Source organism: Semicossyphus pulcher, unplaced genomic scaffold (genome assembly GCF_022749685.1).
Source record: "Semicossyphus pulcher isolate SPU_LCO1_2020_fin unplaced genomic scaffold, fSemPul1.0.p SCAF_6, whole genome shotgun sequence".
Classification (NCBI taxonomy): domain Eukaryota; kingdom Metazoa; phylum Chordata; class Actinopteri; order Labriformes; family Labridae; genus Semicossyphus; species Semicossyphus pulcher.
Genome location: NW_027211737.1, coordinates 4,963,207 through 4,982,566, shown reverse-complemented (window position 1 = coordinate 4,982,566; position 19,360 = coordinate 4,963,207). Strand labels below are relative to the sequence as shown.

General features: G+C 43.0%; 1 protein-coding gene across 1 annotated transcript in view; it reads left to right on the top strand.

Moving 5' to 3' along the window:
• Positions 1-19,360, top strand: part of LOC138610914 (NACHT, LRR and PYD domains-containing protein 12-like) — a gene marked incomplete at its 3' end in the record, with an annotated part of 150,988 nt that overhangs the window by 94,640 nt on the left and 36,988 nt on the right. The window contains exon 18 of the mRNA XM_069683790.1: positions 7,668-7,841. Within this exon, the coding sequence (XP_069539891.1) occupies positions 7,668-7,841 (174 nt within the window). The remainder of the gene's footprint in view (positions 1-7,667; positions 7,842-19,360) is intronic.

Genomic DNA, 19,360 nt, shown 5'->3' with positions numbered 1-19,360 from the left:
CCCAAGTGGCCCTCCCTTGGACTTTGAGAGGGTTGTGTGTTGTTAGGACCTGGAAAGGGCCAGTGAAACGCCTTTGCTTCCATTGCTTCCTCCTAAAATCTTTGAGCACCCAGTCACCAGGCTGGGTGTTGTGTTGAGGACCAGCGGCCTGTTGAGGCAGTGCAGCCTTCACTTGGAGGTGAAGGGCTGAAAGGGAAGCTGTTAGGTTGACCCAGTAATATCTGAAAAGGGCTCAGCCCGCGCTTATCTCACATGCGCGTCCGCATGTGAAACAGGATGAGCAGATACATCTTTACCCATATAAGTTCAGCATCCTTAGCTTTAGCATTTAGCTTTAGCTTCAAAGGAACCATTTTCACGCTGTACTGCACCTGCACTCTGTGGCTGATAGGAGCAGTGGTGTTTTAAATCAAACCCCCAAAACTTCAGACATTTCTTTGATGTTAGTTAGTTGGTTAGTAAATTAGTTAGTTAGATACTTTATTAATCCTTTACAGGAAATGTCACTGCTACAGCAGCTTCAATCACCGTCAAGACACCACATGTAACACTACAACACAATCAGGCACATAAAAATACCAGAATCAGTTTCTAAACAAACTAAAAATCACAACTGACACGTTAGAAGATATTTAATAAATGTAATAAAAATACACATTGTGGATGGAGATGGACGCAGATGGCTTGATGAATGACAGCAAGACCATTACCACAGCTTATCTTACCAGGGATCCCCCACCGGGGCATCACTTCCATGAGCAGTGCTTTTGCCACTGCTGTTGAATCCTGTTTGCTGGAGAGGAAAACTTCAACCCATTTACTGAACATGTCCACCATGACCAAACAGCACTTTTTACCTTCACAGACTGAGAGTTCAATGAAATCCATCATCCAATGTTGTCCTGGGCCTGTAGGGGCGGATGACTGTGCTGTGGGACTTTTGGAGCGCTCACTGCATTGTGAGCTGCACAGATAACAGTTTTTGCAGAAATGTTTCGCAACAACAGAAAAACCACGTGTATACCAGCATGAATTAATGGCAGCAAACGTCCCCCCCTTTACCCACGTGATCCTTTCCATGAGCCAGGCGCGCATACAAAGTGAAAAGAGCACGTGGTAAACCAACCAATTTTGAGCAAAGTGTTTTTCAGATTGTGTAGCCATGTGAGTGAAGGCTGTTAGATCAGGTGGAGTGTCAGACAAATGTGAGGATGAGAACATGTTAAATACATCACCAGAGCGGGCTGCTGCCTTTGCAGCTGCGTCTGCTGACACATGTCCACGAGAAGCAGCATCATCACGTCGTGTGTGTGCTTCACACTTGATTACAGAAACTGCTGAGGGGAGCAAAACAGCACCAAGGAGTGATGAGACCAAAAAAAGGTTAGAAACAGGTTTACCTGAGGATTTTAGAATCCTCCGTGTCTCCAGAGGGCACCAAAGTCATGCACTATTCCAAATGCGTATCGAGAGTCAGTGTAGATGTTAACAGATTTACCAGCAGCTTGTTTACAGGCTTCTGTGAGGGCGACAAGTTCAGCTGCTTGAGCAGAATAGTGTGAGGGTCATTTACCTGATATCACAACTTCATGCTGTGTAACTACCGCAAACCCCGTTTGATTCTTCCCTTTTTCATCACGTGAGGCAGAGCCACCAACGACAAACTGGAGGTCAGCATTTGGAATGGGTACATGGTGCAGCTCTGACACAGAGAGAGATTATTGCCACTGGATCCAGCTTTATTATTATTATTATTATTTTTAAAGGCAACAGGACGTAATCTAACACAGTGTTTTTGGCACAACACTGATGTTGAATAGCATGCTTTGTTATCTACAAACGGTACAAAAGGTTTATCAGGGTCAGGTAAACCTAGAGTTGGAACACTTGTAAGTGCAGACTTGAAGTCATTGAAAACCTGTTGGGCTTCAGGTGTCCACGTGATCTTATCATGATGGGCAGAGAGCTGTTGTCATAAATCACAGATGAGAGAGGAGCTTGTTGTTCAGAGTAGTTAGGGATCCATTGTCGGGAATATGACGTCATGCAAAGGAAACTCATCATTTGTTTGTTACCGGTTTGGGGAGCTCCGATACAGCCTGAACACGTTTGGGAGAGAGGGATTTGCCCTCTGCTGTGATCACATGTCCCAGATAGGTTTCTTTAGTTTGAGCAAACTGCAGTTTTGTGAGACTTGCTTTGTGGCCATTTTCTGTTAGGAACATCAGCAGTGCGAGTGTGTGTTCTCGACAGACTTCAGCTGAAGGGCTACACACCTTTAGATCGAATGCACTGAATGAGGGTGGAGCCTGATGGAAAACTCAAAGTTAAGCAAAATTTTTGAGTCAGCTGTTGATGGAAGTGCGCGGGAGACTCAGAATAAGCTTGGACGCAGCGTATCCATAAGTTTTACCTTTAAACGAGAACGCAAACCAGTACTGGCTATCGGGGTGTACTGGGACCGAAAAAAACAACAACATCGCATTAGTGAGGTCGACAACCGAAAAATGAGTAGTGGTGGTACTTGCAGCAAGATTGTGTGTGGATTCGGTACCTCTGGAACTCTTAGGTGAACTGCAGCATTTACTGCTTGCAGATCTTGTACCTCCATTCTGTGGGTGCACCCTGGTTTCTAGTTTTCTGGGACTGTCGACAGATAAGGTGGAATTTCAGGTGAAGCCATGGTTACATAGGCATCAGTAAGCAAACCATGTGGTGTGTCCTCAACTAATTGGACAGTTCTGTGCACATGTACAGCTGTTCGTCTCGTACGATATACATCACCTTGCGCGCTGTATTCTCTTAGGATCCTCGGTGGCAAACGAAGTCATGACAAGCGGCCCTCTAACGAACCCAGTGTCCCAGATCTTGCCACTCCCAGTCTCGTGGTTTAGCCAGAAATACATGCATTATATTTCTCTGAAAACACACTTTTGGAGAGAGGACAGGGAAACAGCAACAGCAGACACCGAACTTTTCCATATACGTGAGTTAAACTTCTCTCTGGTTCAACAACTTGTCTAAACCATCTGTCCTCATTCTCTTTATCTGGACCTTCATGAATGTGTGAGGTGCAATGTAAATCGTTTGTAGGCACGTAGTCATCTGCACATGGTGTGTGTGTGTGTGTGTGTGTGTGTGTGTGTGTGTGTGTGCGTGTGCAAATGCAATCAGTTCTCCTGAACATCTGGTGAGTTCTTGTCTGTACTCTAACTTTCTCTGGTATGGAGATCAGTACAATGCTGAGAAGACACATAAGATCTTTTTCTAACAGACAAAACAATGTTTGAACTTGATGTGTTCTAGGGAGCATGCTACAGGGACAGTACACTTTTCCTGTACTGGGGTACCACTAGCTCCTACAGTTAGGCATGACCTACCACCTGCCATAATGACAGATGCTTTGGCCTCTGAATCTCAAAGAAAAAGGTGTGGGTTAGCCTGCTATCTAAACTAAAATTTTCTGCAAGCATCTGGAGTTTGATACAAAGTGGAATTTTACACATCTTAGACTGGTAAGGGCTTACGTTTAGCAGGTTTGGGTGAGTCGTTGTGTGGTGTCTGTGTATGTGTGTGTATGTGTGTGTGTGTGTGTGTGTGTGCGTGTGTGTGTGTGTGTGTGAGTGGGTGTGGCGTTTTTACTGTCAGGGCTCATGGAAGGTTGGACTTCACTCTCTGGGGTCCGCCCACCACCGGCAGTCAATCTGAAGAAGGCACTCTCCATGTTTTTGCCCCTCCCTTCTTGTCCTTTGGATGCGGGCAGTCTGCAGCCCAATGTCCACTTTCTCCAAAGTTGAAACACACATCCGGATCATAGCCATGTCCTCGACACCCAAAGCCGCTTCCACATCCTCTGTCTGTGCCTCGTCCACGGTCACCTTGGCCTTGGCCACTGCCTGTGGCAAACTGCACCATAGTCAATATAGCTTGAGCTCTCGTGTCCCGTTGTTTCTTTTCTTCTTTTTCTTTTTACCATCTGTCCTGCTCTTCTGCATGTTCCGCATGTAGCAGGATATTTGACAGAGAGGTTGTGTCCCATGTGATGCAGGAACGTTTCACAGCTTCACACAGATGTGGGTGCATCTGGGCTAAGAACAGTCTCTTTAGGTTGGATTTATCAGGGCGGAGTGGATGTTCGCCCAGTCCTCCTCCTGGATTCTGTATGCTGCTGTGTTGGTCAAACTGGGCTGTAGGAAAGTGTCCACTGGTTCTCCTGGTGTTTCCACTGAGGTCATATGTCTGATCCTCTGTTGGTGTAGGGGCGGAGGCCCTAGGTGATCCTGTGTTGGTGGGGAGGGGGTGCCTGGCCTGGAGGTGCTGGGTTGTAGGGTGGTGGTGGAGGGGAGTCCAGGTGGTGATCCATTCCTCTCCCAGAGGGCCCATGTAACACAGGATATCAGGGTTGGGTTAGTGTGTGTTTTTCTGAACGGTCTTGTTCCTTTTTTCAGCTTTATCTACATGCTTCTGTTCTCCAATCATTAACTGCCTTCCAGTCAGCCTGAAATGGCAAAAACTTTTTCTTTTAGATTTAGACTTTTTTCTACTTTCTTTCTGTCCTTCTGTTCTTTGCATGAACATATTCTCTCTAATATTTCACGTAACTGGTCAAGTTGGCGGAGACTGAAACTGCCCTGTTGAGGGAAACCCAATTCTACCCGTTTTGATAACTGATCACCACTTCCTGGGTGCTTTGACTCTTTAATCATGTCTGATTGGATTTAGGTTTCGGACCTGGGTCCGGTTTTGCGATACTGCTTGCTATGAGCCCTTCCCATCCATCCCTAGCCTTAACTTACCTCCTCTTTGAATAAACAACCTTGGTATCAGTTATCTATGAGTCACCAGACTCCCAACTTCTGTTAAGTTGCTTTGACACATCTATCAACGACCCCGTGAAGCCCTCTCTCTACTTTAATAAAAGACCTTGGTATCAGTCATTTACGAGTCAGCCGGACTCTCTCCTTGGCGACACGGTCCGTGGGATTTTAAGCTTTTTCCTTCTTTTACCGGTAAACCTTTAGCCTACTCAAAAATCAATACTCAACAACTAGATTTTCTCTCACCGTTGTATTGTATGCGCGTATACACGCGGTTTTGGGTTGGTTCTTTTCCCTTTCGATAGGATCCGAGCGCTGGCCGGGCTCCGCAAGGCGGTCAGCTGCGCTTTTCTGCCAGTCCGACGGAGTCCGATCAGGCGTCGGATCCCATCCTTGTCGCCAAGTTTGTGTTGGCAATTTTCTGATGACGAGACCAATAAAGTTCTTAGGGAAACAAAGTTGTCTTTTGATGTCATTTAATTGAAGAATATTAAAAGATGAGTAAAAGCAATTAACAACTCGAGCTGGGTCAGACCAGTCCTACACAGAACGCAGCTGTCTGACTGACTGACACAGACTCAAGGTTCACAGTGTGTGTTATACATTACAGAAAGAACTCCCTCTCACAGAGACAAAGTAAGGTGTTATTGTTCTGACTTAAGCTGAAGCGCCTGACTATCTAGAGTTTACCCTTGGCCTTGGAGGTCTCAGCCCAGACAAGGCCACCAACTATCTCTCTAAGACAGAAGGAGCAACAGTAAATCATGCACAAGACCCTGGAGAGGAGCAGACAATACATATCCTTAAAATTAACCTTAGCTGATTATACCATGATTATTAACTCCACAATATTAAAGAAATTTCAACACATGATCAAACAGGTTAACATAAAAATTTCCTTCACACTGATCTACAGCATTACAACATATTAATAAAAACTATTGACGCTCTGTTCTTCAACTCTCTGACGCTTTTTGATGTAAATTTTGGATTTGTACAAACGAGGATTCAGGAGACGGTCTCTCCTCTGAGCTCCGGGGGGCTGTGAAGGTGGGACAGTGCTGATCAAATAATAAGCAGACTTTTATTCAGTATTTTTCTTCTACATTTTTTAATTGAAAGGTGCTTATGGAATACGTCTCACTACAAGACGAGTACAAATAACACTGCTGGTATGATGTTGATGGTGACATGGCTCGCTCAATAACGCTTGATATTGAGTGACATTAAATGTGTGAAAAGCATCAATATACAACCTGGCTTCAGTTCACCACCTCACCATCTTTGTCGCCAATTTCCCCTGTCTCCAAAATGTTCGTACGCATGGGTCAGAGCTGTCGTGGAGGGCCGCACTTTTTCCCGTCAAGTTTGTTTTTTATAAATCCCAAAGTTTGCTTTGAAAGTGGCGTTCGCCTTCTTTTGTGCGTACGCTGCGTTTATAAATGAGGCCCCAGACCTTTGCACACTTCAACTCCTCTGTTAAGCTAGTTATTGGTAGCTGGAGTATACCTTTCCCATACGACCCCACACTACCAAGACAACGAGGAACTCCAAGCCATTTCCTAATATAGAAATTCCCTCTGGACACTGAGATGCTTCTTGATTTACTGGGCTTAATCTTCATCCTTGCCCACTTGAGATTCTCGTTGAACCTCTCTAGTAGCCTTTTTGTACAGGGCTCTGTCGTGGTCACCAGTGTCATGTCAGCCATATAGGCCCTAATTGGGGGAGGCGTAGCCCGCCCTGCGTTCTCTCCCCACCAACCACCCATTTTGAAGCTCTAATAATTGAACATGAGCAGTACTGAGCAACATTTGGCAACAGTTGTGCTCAAACCCTCGATCAGAACCAGGCGACTGGATGGGCCAACAAGTGGGACAGAGGGAGATGCCAGGACGGAGACAAACACACAGAGCAACCACAACAACAGAAATCAGTAATAGATACATTTATTTATGATTTCAATTTGTAGCAGCAGAAAATAACAAATACAGCTCTGAAAAAAGAAACCACTCCAGATGTTCCTTTAATCAGCATCTCTCTACATGTCACGGCCAGCCCGATCCAGATCTGCCTCGAACAAAGCTGAGCTGCTTGAATATTTGCACAGAGCGGCCTCACGTCACCCAACAGCACTGTGACAGACTGGTGGAGAGCATGCAGAGATGCATGAGAGCTGTGATTATAAACCAGGTTATTCCACCAGATATAGATCTGTGACCTCTTCCTGAGTTCAAACATTATCATTCTGTTGTTTAAACATGAACATGAACTTGTTTTCTTTGCATTATTCCAGCTCTGAAAAACATCTTTTGGTTTTCTTGATCAGTCGTCACTTTCTGCAAATAAAAGACCTCAATGAGAATATTTGATTTGACAGTCGGAGAAATGTTGTTTACAATAAAACAAAAGTTCCTTTTACTCAAACACAAACCGTTAAATAGTAGAACCAGAGAAAAACATGTTTTAGAAGTGGTCTCAGTTTGATCTTTTGAACCTGATCACAGATTTTAACATCATAACAGACCAAGAAGCACTAAACTTTAACTTGTATCAGACTGTGAGTGTGTTATATTTGAACTTGTCACACTTGCAGAGTTTAAGAGGTGAAGTCACTGCGTCTTTATTGAAGTAGCAGCATGTTGTCATTAATATTAATGAGAGCTCTTTTTCACTTTGTGTATTTCACACATTTGAACCTGCATCCTGTTGTGTTCAGGTGTTTGGAGTTTCTATTTTCTAACCTTTGACCTTCTTCACCTTCTTCAGCTCTGAACACATTATTAAACATTAAAGGATTTCATGCAGGAACATTGTCTTCTAAAGTCTCATCATTTATTCTTTATTCAGATTGAGGGGCTGCAGTCTGTCAGAGATGAGCTGTGCTTCTCTGGCCTCAGCTCTGAAGTCCAACCCCTCCCATCTGAGAGAGCTGCAGCTGAGTGACAACAAGCTGCAGGATTCAGGAGTGAAGCTGCTGTGTGGTTTTCTGGAGAGTCCACACTGTAGACTGGAGACTCTGAGGTCAGAAACCATGTTTTACTTCTGTGCTGAGATTAATATGATGTGAAAGTTGTGTTGACACTAAACTGCAGACATGAGGCTGATATTATACTGATCCACACTGAGTATCTTAATGCTAAAGTCTGTTTTCTTCTTCACTGCTTTAGTCCATTGACTGTAGCAGAGCAATGTTGAGTTCCACATTTAAAACCTTCATAGAACAAGAAAAATCCTACACTGTATAATTCACTGTGAACCTCTGAAACACCTGATTTCATCTTTTATTCCACATCATGTTTTTACATAAATCAGTCATACAAACCCCAATTCCAAAAAAGTTGGCACGTTGTGTAAAATGTGAATAAAAACAGAAAACAGTGATTTGCAAATCCTTTTCAACCTATATTCAATTCAAACCAGCACAAAGACAAGATATTAAGAGCGACAGCGAGATCGAAAAGTGGCAGATGGCAACGGCTCGTGCCACTGCACTATCGGCACAGACAGTGGCACATGCCGTTGTCGATGGCATGCCACTAGAGGGCCAGCGGCATGTGCCAATCTTTAGACTGGCATGCCTTTGCCCTCAGTGATATGCCACTCGTCTTCCAAAGGCAGGTGGCGCTCGATAGTGAAAGTGCATATGAAAATGTACAGGGGTCTTGCTTTACGACATGTAAATATATACACTTTTATCTTTATTGACACACAAGTGCAACATGTAAATAAAGGAATGTATACGTTTAAAAAAGTTTCAAGTGAAGATGCTTTGAGTTTCTGGCTCCACTATTTCTAACAGAAATATGTCTTTGTTCACATTCCCTAAGATTCATCCTGACATATTTGGCATCTTGTTGTTACTGGTGTTACACGGTGTTCAGGCTCCCACCGATTGCATAACTCCCCCACCATCGTTTTGCCTTTTTTGGGCGTATAGAAATAAAACCCATAGATTTCATTTTCACGTATCAGCGCAGCTCGTAGTTCATCAAATAAAAACAATATTATTATTTTTTAAATACTTTGGTGTATGTTCTTGATACAAACTGCAGTGTCCGCTCCATCACAGCAGCAGCACAGAGAGTAGCAGCAGGTGTCAGATGTCACAGCGAGGACACCGTTTATTTATAGTGTTTGCTAAATTCTCTTTTTTTTACTATGTATATTATCATCATTATTATTATTATTATTATTATTATTATTATTGTTGTAAGGCTTTAAGCCTGTGGATTTTTGTTGTTCATCTACGTCGCGTACAACCTGCAGTTTGGGCTTTGTTTTCTTTTTTCTTCTGTTTTTTCATTTGGCTCCTGTTGGTTTGAATTCGTTTGCCATTATTTATTTGGTTCCAGAGTGTTTGCCAATGTCACGTTTTTACTATGTTGGCCTATATTACTAAAACCTTTATAGATCTAATTTGTTTTCGTGTTTTTATATCACAGTACGTGTATGTGCGCCATGCGCCGCCGCCAAGCCGTCATCCTTGTTCGTTTTGTTCATAACAGTTCTAGCCTATTTAAAAAATAATAAGGAACCGACCTTCTAAGCATTTGTTTTGTTCAAACATTAATCAGAATCAGAAATACTTCATTAATGCCCGGGGGAAATTCAGGCGTAGAGAAATATATGGCATAAAATAGAAGACAGAAAAAATGTCAAATATGTGCATAATATACAATAAAATAACAGATAAACAACAACAAAGAGATGAAGATTAAATGCTGAGAAGTGGGTCTATGGTGATATAAATATAAATGTCAGAATAAAGTTAAATGCTAAACTAAAGTTAACTAAAGTTAAATACAGAATAAGAGTCACGATGCAAAAAAAGATATATACATAAAAGTTATTCACAAATGATGAGGGAAGATCACAGCAAGTGCTCTACAGGTATTGAGCGTCATAAATGACAAGTGACTTTTGGTTTAGTTTTTTATGTCCAGTGTAATCAGTGACACCGGTGGTGTCACGAGTTTATTGACCGGTGGGAACATTTCCCCACCGTGGCATCTCTGTTGTGTTCAGGTGTTTGGAGTTTCTATTTTCTAACCTTTGACCTTCTTCACCTTCTTCAGCTCTGAACACATTATTAAACATTAAAGGATTTCATGCAGGAACATTGTCTTCTAAAGTCTCATCATTTATTCTTTATTCAGATTGTGGAGCTGCAGTCTGTCAGAGAGGAGCTGTGCTTCTCTGGCCTCAGCTCTGAAGTCCAACCCCTCCCATCTGAGAGAGCTGGAGCTGAGCGGAAACGAGCTGCAGGATTCAGGAGTGAAGCTGCTGTGTGGTTTTCTGGAGAGTCCACACTGTAGACTGGAGTCTCTGAGGTCAGAAACCATGTTTTACTTCTGTGCTGAGATTAATATGATGTGAAAGTTGTGTTGACACTAAACTGCAGACATAAGGCTGATATTATACTGATCCACACTGAGTCTCTTAATGCTAAAGTCTGTTTTCTTCTTCACTGCTTTAGTCCATTGACTGTAGCAGAGCAATGTTGAGTTCCACATTTAAAACCTTCATAGAACAAGAAAAATCCTACACTGTATAATTCACTGTGAACCTCTGAAACACCTGATTTCATCTTTTATTCCACATCATGTTTTTAAATAAATCAGTCATAGATACATTTATTAATTATTCAGTTTGTACGAGCAGAAAATAACAAATATATTCAGTATTTAGTTTTTCCAACATTCTGATTGAAATCTTTGTTTCTTGTAACGACTGAAAAGTTTCAAGTGAAGATGCTTTGAGTTTCTGGCTCCACTATTTCTAACAGAAATACTGTCCATGTCTTTGTTCACATTCCCCAAAATTCATCCTGACATATTTGGCATGTTGGAAACTTTATTATTCTGAGTCGACTCTTCAGTTATTTTCTGCTGGTTTTTATTGTATTTCTTGTTTGTTGTGTTTGGCTGCACAGCATGAGTTTGTATAGATGGAGCCACTGGTGCTTCTTGTGTTCCGCCCTGAAAAATGAGGAGAAATAAACACACAGTGATCGGGTGATGTTTCCTCAGAGACATCTGAAGTTAAATGAGCAAAGTGCTGTGATTTCTCCTGGTGAGGGATTAAAAGACCACTTTCACCATCACAGAAGACCTCTATTGCAGTTTAAATTCAACAACAAAGAATCAATCAAATGTTTTAAAATATCACCTAATTCACTTTACAACCAGGGCTTGACATTAACTTTTTTGCTCACTAGCCACATTTTGTTTCTTCACCTTGTCACAGCCGTACGTCCTACAGTCAGTGCAGCTACATTATTTTCTTTGCTGGACCATTTTCAGCGACCTGACCTTTTGGTCTTTTCTTTTTCTTTGTCTCTTTTTCATTTTCTGTTTCACCAAGTTTTCTTTTCTTTGTTGTCTCTACTCCGGGCTTTGTTACACTTCTGTGCAGCCACATTATGAGTCTTCACAGGGGCTTCATGTGTGGTCACTGGCGAGCAAATGCAAGGCAGTACAGTGTGACGATAATGCTCATGTCCGCTCTGTAATCAAATGAACACGGAGCCTCACTCACCTTAATAAGACTTGAAAAAACATATAATGTAAAAAACTGTGATGCAGACTGGCAGCACAGAGAGGGGAGAGCTGCTGCGCAGGCGCACAGAGGGAGGGAGGGAGTGGGTGAGTGCGGACTGAAGTGATGACATGAAACTTAGTTTGATCACGAAGCCTGACGCTCCTCTCTGTGTTTATCAGAGAAATATATGAAGTACACAGCATATGGACATATGCCAGCTTGTGGGGAGTTTATATTTTATAGTAGCCTAGCTGTGCGCGGAAATACGGACAGATCACGATGTTATTGAGCCAGGTAGAAAGACAGATCTGTGTCATATCTGCTCCTCTCCTAACGTGTGTCTCCTCCCTGCGCCGCATGATAAATGATAAACTACGTGTGGATCACCTCCGGTTCAGTTCATTCACAGCCTGTGGATGTGGTTAAATGCTTTATAAATATGATTGTTCGTGGAAATACAGGGACAGATCTCGACCCTATTTAGTCAGGGGTAGAGAACCACGCACAGATCGGTGTCATCACTGCGCTGCATGATTGTAAACCGCTCACTGCTGGATCACATGATTATAAACTGTGATAAACTGTTCATAGATCACACTCTGGATCATCTCTCTCTCACTGCGCTGTCTCTCCCTCTCGTCAGATCAGGATTGTCCCGTATTAAAAACTTTAAAGCAGTCTCCTTACTGAAGAAAAATAGAATGCCACCCGCCAGAGTGGCTAGTTAGAGTGAGTGAGTCACCCGCCACTGCCCAATTCTACCTGCGGTTGGCGGGTTGGCAGGTGTTAATGTATAGCCCTGTTTACAACCATTTTAATAGTGTAACAGTTTTTAAATATCTTTTCTATTTGAATCAGTCCTCATAAATGTTTGATCTTTTGAACCTGATCACAGATTTGAACATCATAACAGACCAAGAAGCACTAAACTTTAACTTGTATCAGACTGTGAGTGTGTTATATTTGAACTTGTCACACTTGCAGAGTTTAAGAGGTGAAGTCACTGCGTCTTTATTGAAGTAGCAGCATGTTGTCATTAATATTAATGAGAGCTCTTTTTCACTTTGTGTATTTCACACATTTGAACCTGCATCCTGTTGTGTTCAGGTGTTTGGAGTTTCTATTTTCTAACCTTTGACCTTCTTCACCTTCTTCAGCTCTGAACACATTATTAAACATGAAAGGATTTCATGCAGGAACATTGTCTTCTAAAGTCTCATCATTTATTCTTTATTCAGATTGAGGAGCTGCAGTCTGTCAGAGAGGAGCTGTGCTTCTCTGGCCTCAGCTCTGAAGTCCAACCCCTCCCATCTGAGAGAGCTGGAGCTGAGTAACAACAAGCTGCAGGATTCAGGAGTGAAGCTGCTCTCTGATCTTGTGGAGAGTCCACACTGCAGACTGGAGACTCTGTGGTGAGTCCATGTTGGTTTCAGTAGTATTGTACTAAACACAGTTATTATCACAGCAAAGATCCATATTGTCTGCTAAACCTCCAACCCTCCCAGTGGCTGCTGTCCTCAGTGAAGCTGTGAGAGGAGAACAGAGACAGGCTTCAGGATTGGACAGAAACACAGAGAGAGAACAGACAGCCAAACAGATCAGCACAAAGCTTGTTGTGATCACGTGTTTGATTTGATGTGAAGACAACAGTTGTTGTTGTGTTCATGTGTACAGGACATGAAGCTGGATCACAGCTGACAGCATCACAAGATGTTTAGAGACAGTGGTCGTCGTTCATCAAACTGTCGTACCATCAAATCTGATCTCAAAGTGTTCGTTCTCTCATTTCAGCACTAAACAACTGATCAGTTCATCTTTGTCACAGCTCTGAGATCAGTCTGCCTGAAGCCTGTAAATCACTGTCTGTTATTACACAGAACCACAGTTACATTTAGTAACCATGGTCTGTGTACAGAACACAACCTCTGCTGAAGTCCAGAAATCACAGCTGATGTTTCTGCTCTTCAGTCTTTGCATGAACATGAAGGACTCTTAACGTCATGTATAGTTTATATATCTGTCCATGTGACAGCAGCTTGTCCAAATGTTTCTGTGACAGACACCATTTTTACACACTTCATGTGAGATTTCACATTTTAAGCAGTTACACTGAAGTAGTTCTACCGTGTTCTGGGGGAATACTCTATTCTGATTGGCTGCAGGGTGTCAAACACTTCCTGACAATGGACACATTTTAACTTGTTGTGGATACGTATACGCTGGCTACGTCTTCATCCTGTATGTACAATGACTGACCATGGCAACAGGTACAAAGTCAAAGGCTCTGTTGACACTTTCTGCACCTTGTTGACGAGCTAACATCTAACTACAACAATGAGGGACTTCAACAGCTCTTTGACCTTATTGGGAGGATATGAGAACTGTGCTGACTGGGATGCAGCTGAAGAAAGAGAAAGAGGAAAGAAAAGAGAAACTTTTATTTACAACACTGAGTGTAGTCCTTCAGTACCTCTGAACACCACAGGATGGCGCCTGTAAAACACGAGCTGCAGGAAGTACACAGCCCCTCTGAACTTACTGACACTGTGGATCACATCAGCATCATCTAACATCCCGTTCACTATTCAACTCTCTGCTTCATTCTGCGGCCGACAGTAAACACTGCAGATCATTTGTTCTTACAAATCCTGATGTTGATTTCAGGACAATGACTCGGCTGGTTAGCTACATAGTCTTGTTGTTAATGTCTAAATAAGTTAACTTAAAGTCAACTGTTAATCAATGTTATTGACTTTTAATCTTGCTAGCATACCGTTAGCTTCCTCGCTCAGAGAGGACTTAAAAATATCTCCTGTTTCACAGTCAAATCTGAGCCCTGTTCTATTTATGTTTTTATTGCAGAAGAACCTTATTAGGTTGTAATGATTGTTCCAGGTATTAGTCAGACCCTCAGGTGTTACCGGTTCTGGCCTCCATGCGTCCACAGATTTCTGATAATGGACACCTCGTCGGGCGTTATCTCTTACAAAAGAAAATGTCAGTGAGAAACTGATTTGAATCCTGATGGAAGAGAATCCATCTTTACAGTGAGCAGTGAATGTGTCTCTGTTTCTGCAGTCATGATGCGTTCAGGGTTTCTCAGCAGTTAAGTTCCACTGTGTACTCAAGTCCTGTAAAGACTTGTGGTATGAACAGACTGAAGTCTCTGCTGGTCTTTAAACTGGATGTGCTGCATCGCTGACTGACAGCTGATGAAGGGACTCTCTGTAAACACTGATGTATGACTTCTGTTATCTGTCTTCTTCTCTCATCAGGTTGGAGTAATGATCTCTGTCAGAGTGTGGGCGATCAGGAAGGAGGTCGTGTTGTCAGAGGATCAGCTTTGTCCTGATGATCCAGAGGGTGAAGCAGCAGCATCAGCTTGTGTGTGTGGAGGCTCTGACTGGGCCATGTTACTGGGAGGTAGAGTGGAGAGGAGAGCTTCATCCAGCAGTGACTGACAGAGGAATCACACCAGTGGAGGTGACTCTCGGTGCTGGAGTCTAAACTGCTCTGAGATCAGCTCCACTGTCAGACACAAAGTCCACCATCATCCCCGTGTGTTCCTCTGGGTGTGACAGAGTATCATCACAGTATGTGGACTGCTCTGCTGCTGCTCTGTCCTTCTGCACAGTCTCTGCAGACACACTGAGACTCCTCCACTCTGCTGCTCCACACTCCACCACCTCCTCCACCCTCCACCTGGACCTGGACTTTATTTAGTCTTTATTTCTGAACCAAAGTGACTCTGCAGGTTACTTCTTTTTAGGACACATTCATCACTCATTTAAAGTGCACACAGGTTAAATCCCTGTTATCTGGTGTGAAGCCTTTTGTTATCTGTGTTTTTCTCTGTGTCATACCTGCACACTGTTGAATGGTGGAGAACATTATACTATATCTAACAGACTGATCACATTATGCATAAGAGTGACATTATGACTCTGTATCCTTTTCTCTTCTGTATGTTCACATTCTTGTTTCATATGAATAAACCGTTATATTCTGTAACAGACGGCATTATTTACAGAAACCAGTGAGCTGACACCACAACACTAATGAAGGTGTTAGAATGGAGAGAAACTTTACATCACTTTCTCTTAATGCCACACGTTCAAATAAATGAGAAGGGCTCCAATAAGATCATGGAGCCTCTACAATGTCAGAGCCCCCGCCTGCATCAACATGTAAGCCAAATGTTTTTTTCCTCTGTGCTGAACACAAAATGTTAAAGACAGTGTTGTTATTATTCCAGCTGATCCTCAGGCCCTGTGATCCGATCACAAGTGGTCATCTCTAAGCACAGCTGTTCACACCTGGAGTTAACGAGCCCCTCAAATGCGTCTTCAGTGAACACTTATGATCGGATCTCACTTTCCCGCTCTGTATGCGAATGGACTCGGAGCTTCGTTCACCTTCATTAGACTTTAAAAAAACATCATATAAGAAAAAACATGATGCAGACTCACAGCACAGAGAGGGGGGGAGCTGCTGTGCACGAGCAGAGGGAGGGAGGGAGGGAGGGAGCAGGTGATCATGAAGCCTGATGCTCCTCTGCAGCTCTGTGTTCATCAGTGAAATATGAGGACTACAGTGTTTCTTCACTTAGACTGAGGCGGCCCGCCATAGTCTAATTTTTCCACAGTTTCATAATGAACGGAAAATATTTCAATTCTTAAGTGCACATGTGCAATAGTCACATCGCAGGACGTGTGATTGTGAGGCAAATGAAGTGGAACACATCAAGCTGCTGCTTTATTGTTGCTCGGTGCAAAAGGAGAACTCGACAGTTTCTCGTTTTCCATGAGTAATCCACAGAAAAAGTCTGATATCACATTAGTGCAGCTCTTCATCAGAGCACAGAGTGAACTGACGCTGAGTCTGTCACCTGCCTGTAAACTGTTTTAGTTTTTCACTTTGGCAGTGAGTGGGCGGGCACAGTCACTGTAGTGCTCCTGAATATAATTGGCTAAAGGGATACAGTCAATTAAACTGTTTCCGGGTCGAAGCTGCTCTCACTTCTCCAATTTACAAAATGTCTCAGCGCTGTTTTCCTCCCTGTTTTAACCGCTCTGAGTCTAAAAACACCCTCAGTTGTCTTTTTATTGATCGCCATGTGTATGTAACGGGTGTCTGACGTGTATGTTATCGCAGAGGGTGAAATAGATCAACTATGACTCGAAACAGTGTTTTTACCTGTGGATGCTACCGTTAGCTGACCTTAGCTAACCTTAGCTTCAAAGCACACAAATGGTTGGCAACCGAAACAGGAAGAAGTGGGTTTACAGCAATAAAAACCCTTATAGAAACTTTCAGCCCACATCAGGAGTTTGTTACCAAACGGAGCAAAGTGGCTACAGGTTGTTGTTCTGATCCAGCAAGAGTGATAATGCCATCTAGCTCCGCTCCAGCTCAGCATTCAGCAGACGCAATTCCACCGCCACCAACACACAACAGCCACAACAGGGCGGCTGAGGCTCAGTGGTAGAGTAGGTCGTCTTTCAATCGGATGGTCGGAGCTTCGATCCCCAGCTCCCTCAGGCTACATGTCAAAGTGTCCTTGGGTAAGACACTGAACCTCAAATTGCTCCTGGTGAATGGGTGAATGTGATATGTAGTGCAAAAGCAGCTTTGAGTGGTCACAAAGACTAGAACAGCGCTATACAGGTACAGTCCATGACACAGCGCGACCTGAGCAGCAAGAGCGTCAAATCTGTGAGTGAGACTGCGAGTACGATCATTAGTGAAAACCGCTTTGTGGCCAGATAAAATTACAGATAAGGAGAGGGTTGAAATCGTAAACAAAGGCCCCAAAAAGGAGAGATCAAGGTCCCAAAGGTTAATAGTTGTATGTAGTTTTTAGACCGTGGTTTACACTAACACCTTCTAAATTGGCCTTTGACAGCCATAAGCTGCTGCTAATTCAGTTTGTTAAAGTGTAAATGAGTCAATCGTGAATTCTCATACACACCAACAGTTCATATTGTAAACACCAGTCGTGCACACAGGCACGTGGTGTGCGCACACACACAGACGCGCGCACTCTCTCACACACACACACACACAAACTTCAGCTAGAAAATAATGGAATGTCAAATACTTTATCACAAAACATGTACTATACTTTTGTCTTAAAAGTGACATTTTATATTCTTATAATCTTTTTCTTGCTCTGTTGTTTTCTTCCAACTGACTGTTACTTGAAGTTCTTCTGTTAGAGCAGTTACAATTCACATTTGGGTCTGTCCTTTAGTTATGTGGCTCTGTTAACTGAAAAGAGCGCCTCCAAATAGTTGCTCACTGGCTATGATTCAGTTCAGCAGGATGGAGAAGGGCCTCACATCGGTCTTTGCATGGGGCCCTAAAATCACTAAACCCGCCCCTGCAGGATGGCATAACATGGAACTTCAACCCACCAGCAGCTTCCCATCAGGGTGGTTTCTGGGAGCCTGATTCGTTCAGTCAGAAGTGTTCTCACCTCAGTTCTTAAGCAGGAAACTCTGGATGACAAAGGGCTCCAGACTATTTTCTGTGAGGTTGAGGCAATATTAAATGACAGACACGTCACTGAAGTCTGAGATGACCCGGATGACCTTGAAGCCCTCACAGCAAACCACATTTTAATGTTAAAGGGCAAGTCAATCATGCCACCAGGACTGTTTGACCAAAAGGATCTGTACGTCAGGATAAGGTGGAAGCAAATACAATACATGGCTCTTTTGGAAGAGATGGATTTCTGAGTATCTGCCTATGATGCAAGAGAGACGAAAATGGACAAGGCCAAGAAGAAGCCTCACTCCTGGAGACACTTGTTGCAGACGCCACAGCTCCAAGAGGATCTTGGGTGATGAGGAAAGTTTTGGATGTCAGACCAGATGCAAAGGGACGGGTACGCTCTGTGTGCCTTCAAACGAGGACCAGCATTCTGGAGAGGCCTGTGATGAAGCTCTGTCTGCTACTGGAAGCAGCAGTCTATCATCATGAACTAACTCTCTCTTTCTCGACCTCTATTTTTCTCTCTCTCTTTCTCTCTGTCTAACTTGTTTTGTTGCAGGTTCATCAAGAAGATGATTCATTTAAGGTTAATGCGTAACACACAGAATATTCCTCATTGGTAGTTCATGTTGCAGGAGTAGCTCCTTTTTTATTGAAGATAATTATAATTGTGATATTATGCACAATCAGGGGCCGGAGTGTAGGAGCTCTTTATTTGTTCTCAGTATTTAGTTGTGTCTTTAGTTTACTAATAATAAGTAGTATAGTTTGATTATTCTCGGCGTTTGCTTTATTTAGATTAGATTTTTGATCATATTTTCTTTTGCTAGTTATTTGTTTTCACTCATTGCACATTTCTCATTTCCCTTCCTGTGAGTCTTCTCCAGATGCTCATCACCACACCCATCACAACAGCTACCTGAGAGGAGCTTCTCTACTTTGAAGAGGAACAAGACTTTCCTCACAGTGACGCAGGATTTCTTCATGCTCTGACTTTGCTGCTTAAAGCAGCTTCTAGGAAACTTTCATTTGACACTGTGAAACTTTGTCAAACAGTTTTTAGAAGCGTTCATACACCTCGCTCATCCTACAGCTGACACATTTGGTTGCTTTGTTATAGTAACTCTGTTGATAAAGCTGCAGTCACAAACAGACCAGCAGATCGTGCCTCTGAGTAAGCTGAGACATTTTAGCTTTGAAGCACAAGTCTGCTGGAGTTCACTTTCTCTGAACCTCAGAGCACTTTACTGCCATGCCTGTGTCCATGTAAGTGTCATTACTGCCAACTGCTCTCCATGTTCACATATACTTTTACATTTGTGTGTGAATCTGCCCGTGTGGGTCACCAACATAACATGTCGAGATGTCTGTGAAGTCGTCATTAACTTCTTTATTTTGTGTTTGAATAAAATATGGGCTGCACGGTGGTGCAGTGGTTAGGCTGCCTCACAGCTAGAAGGTCACTGGTTCAAACCCTGGTTTGGACAAAGTTGGCATGTTCTCCC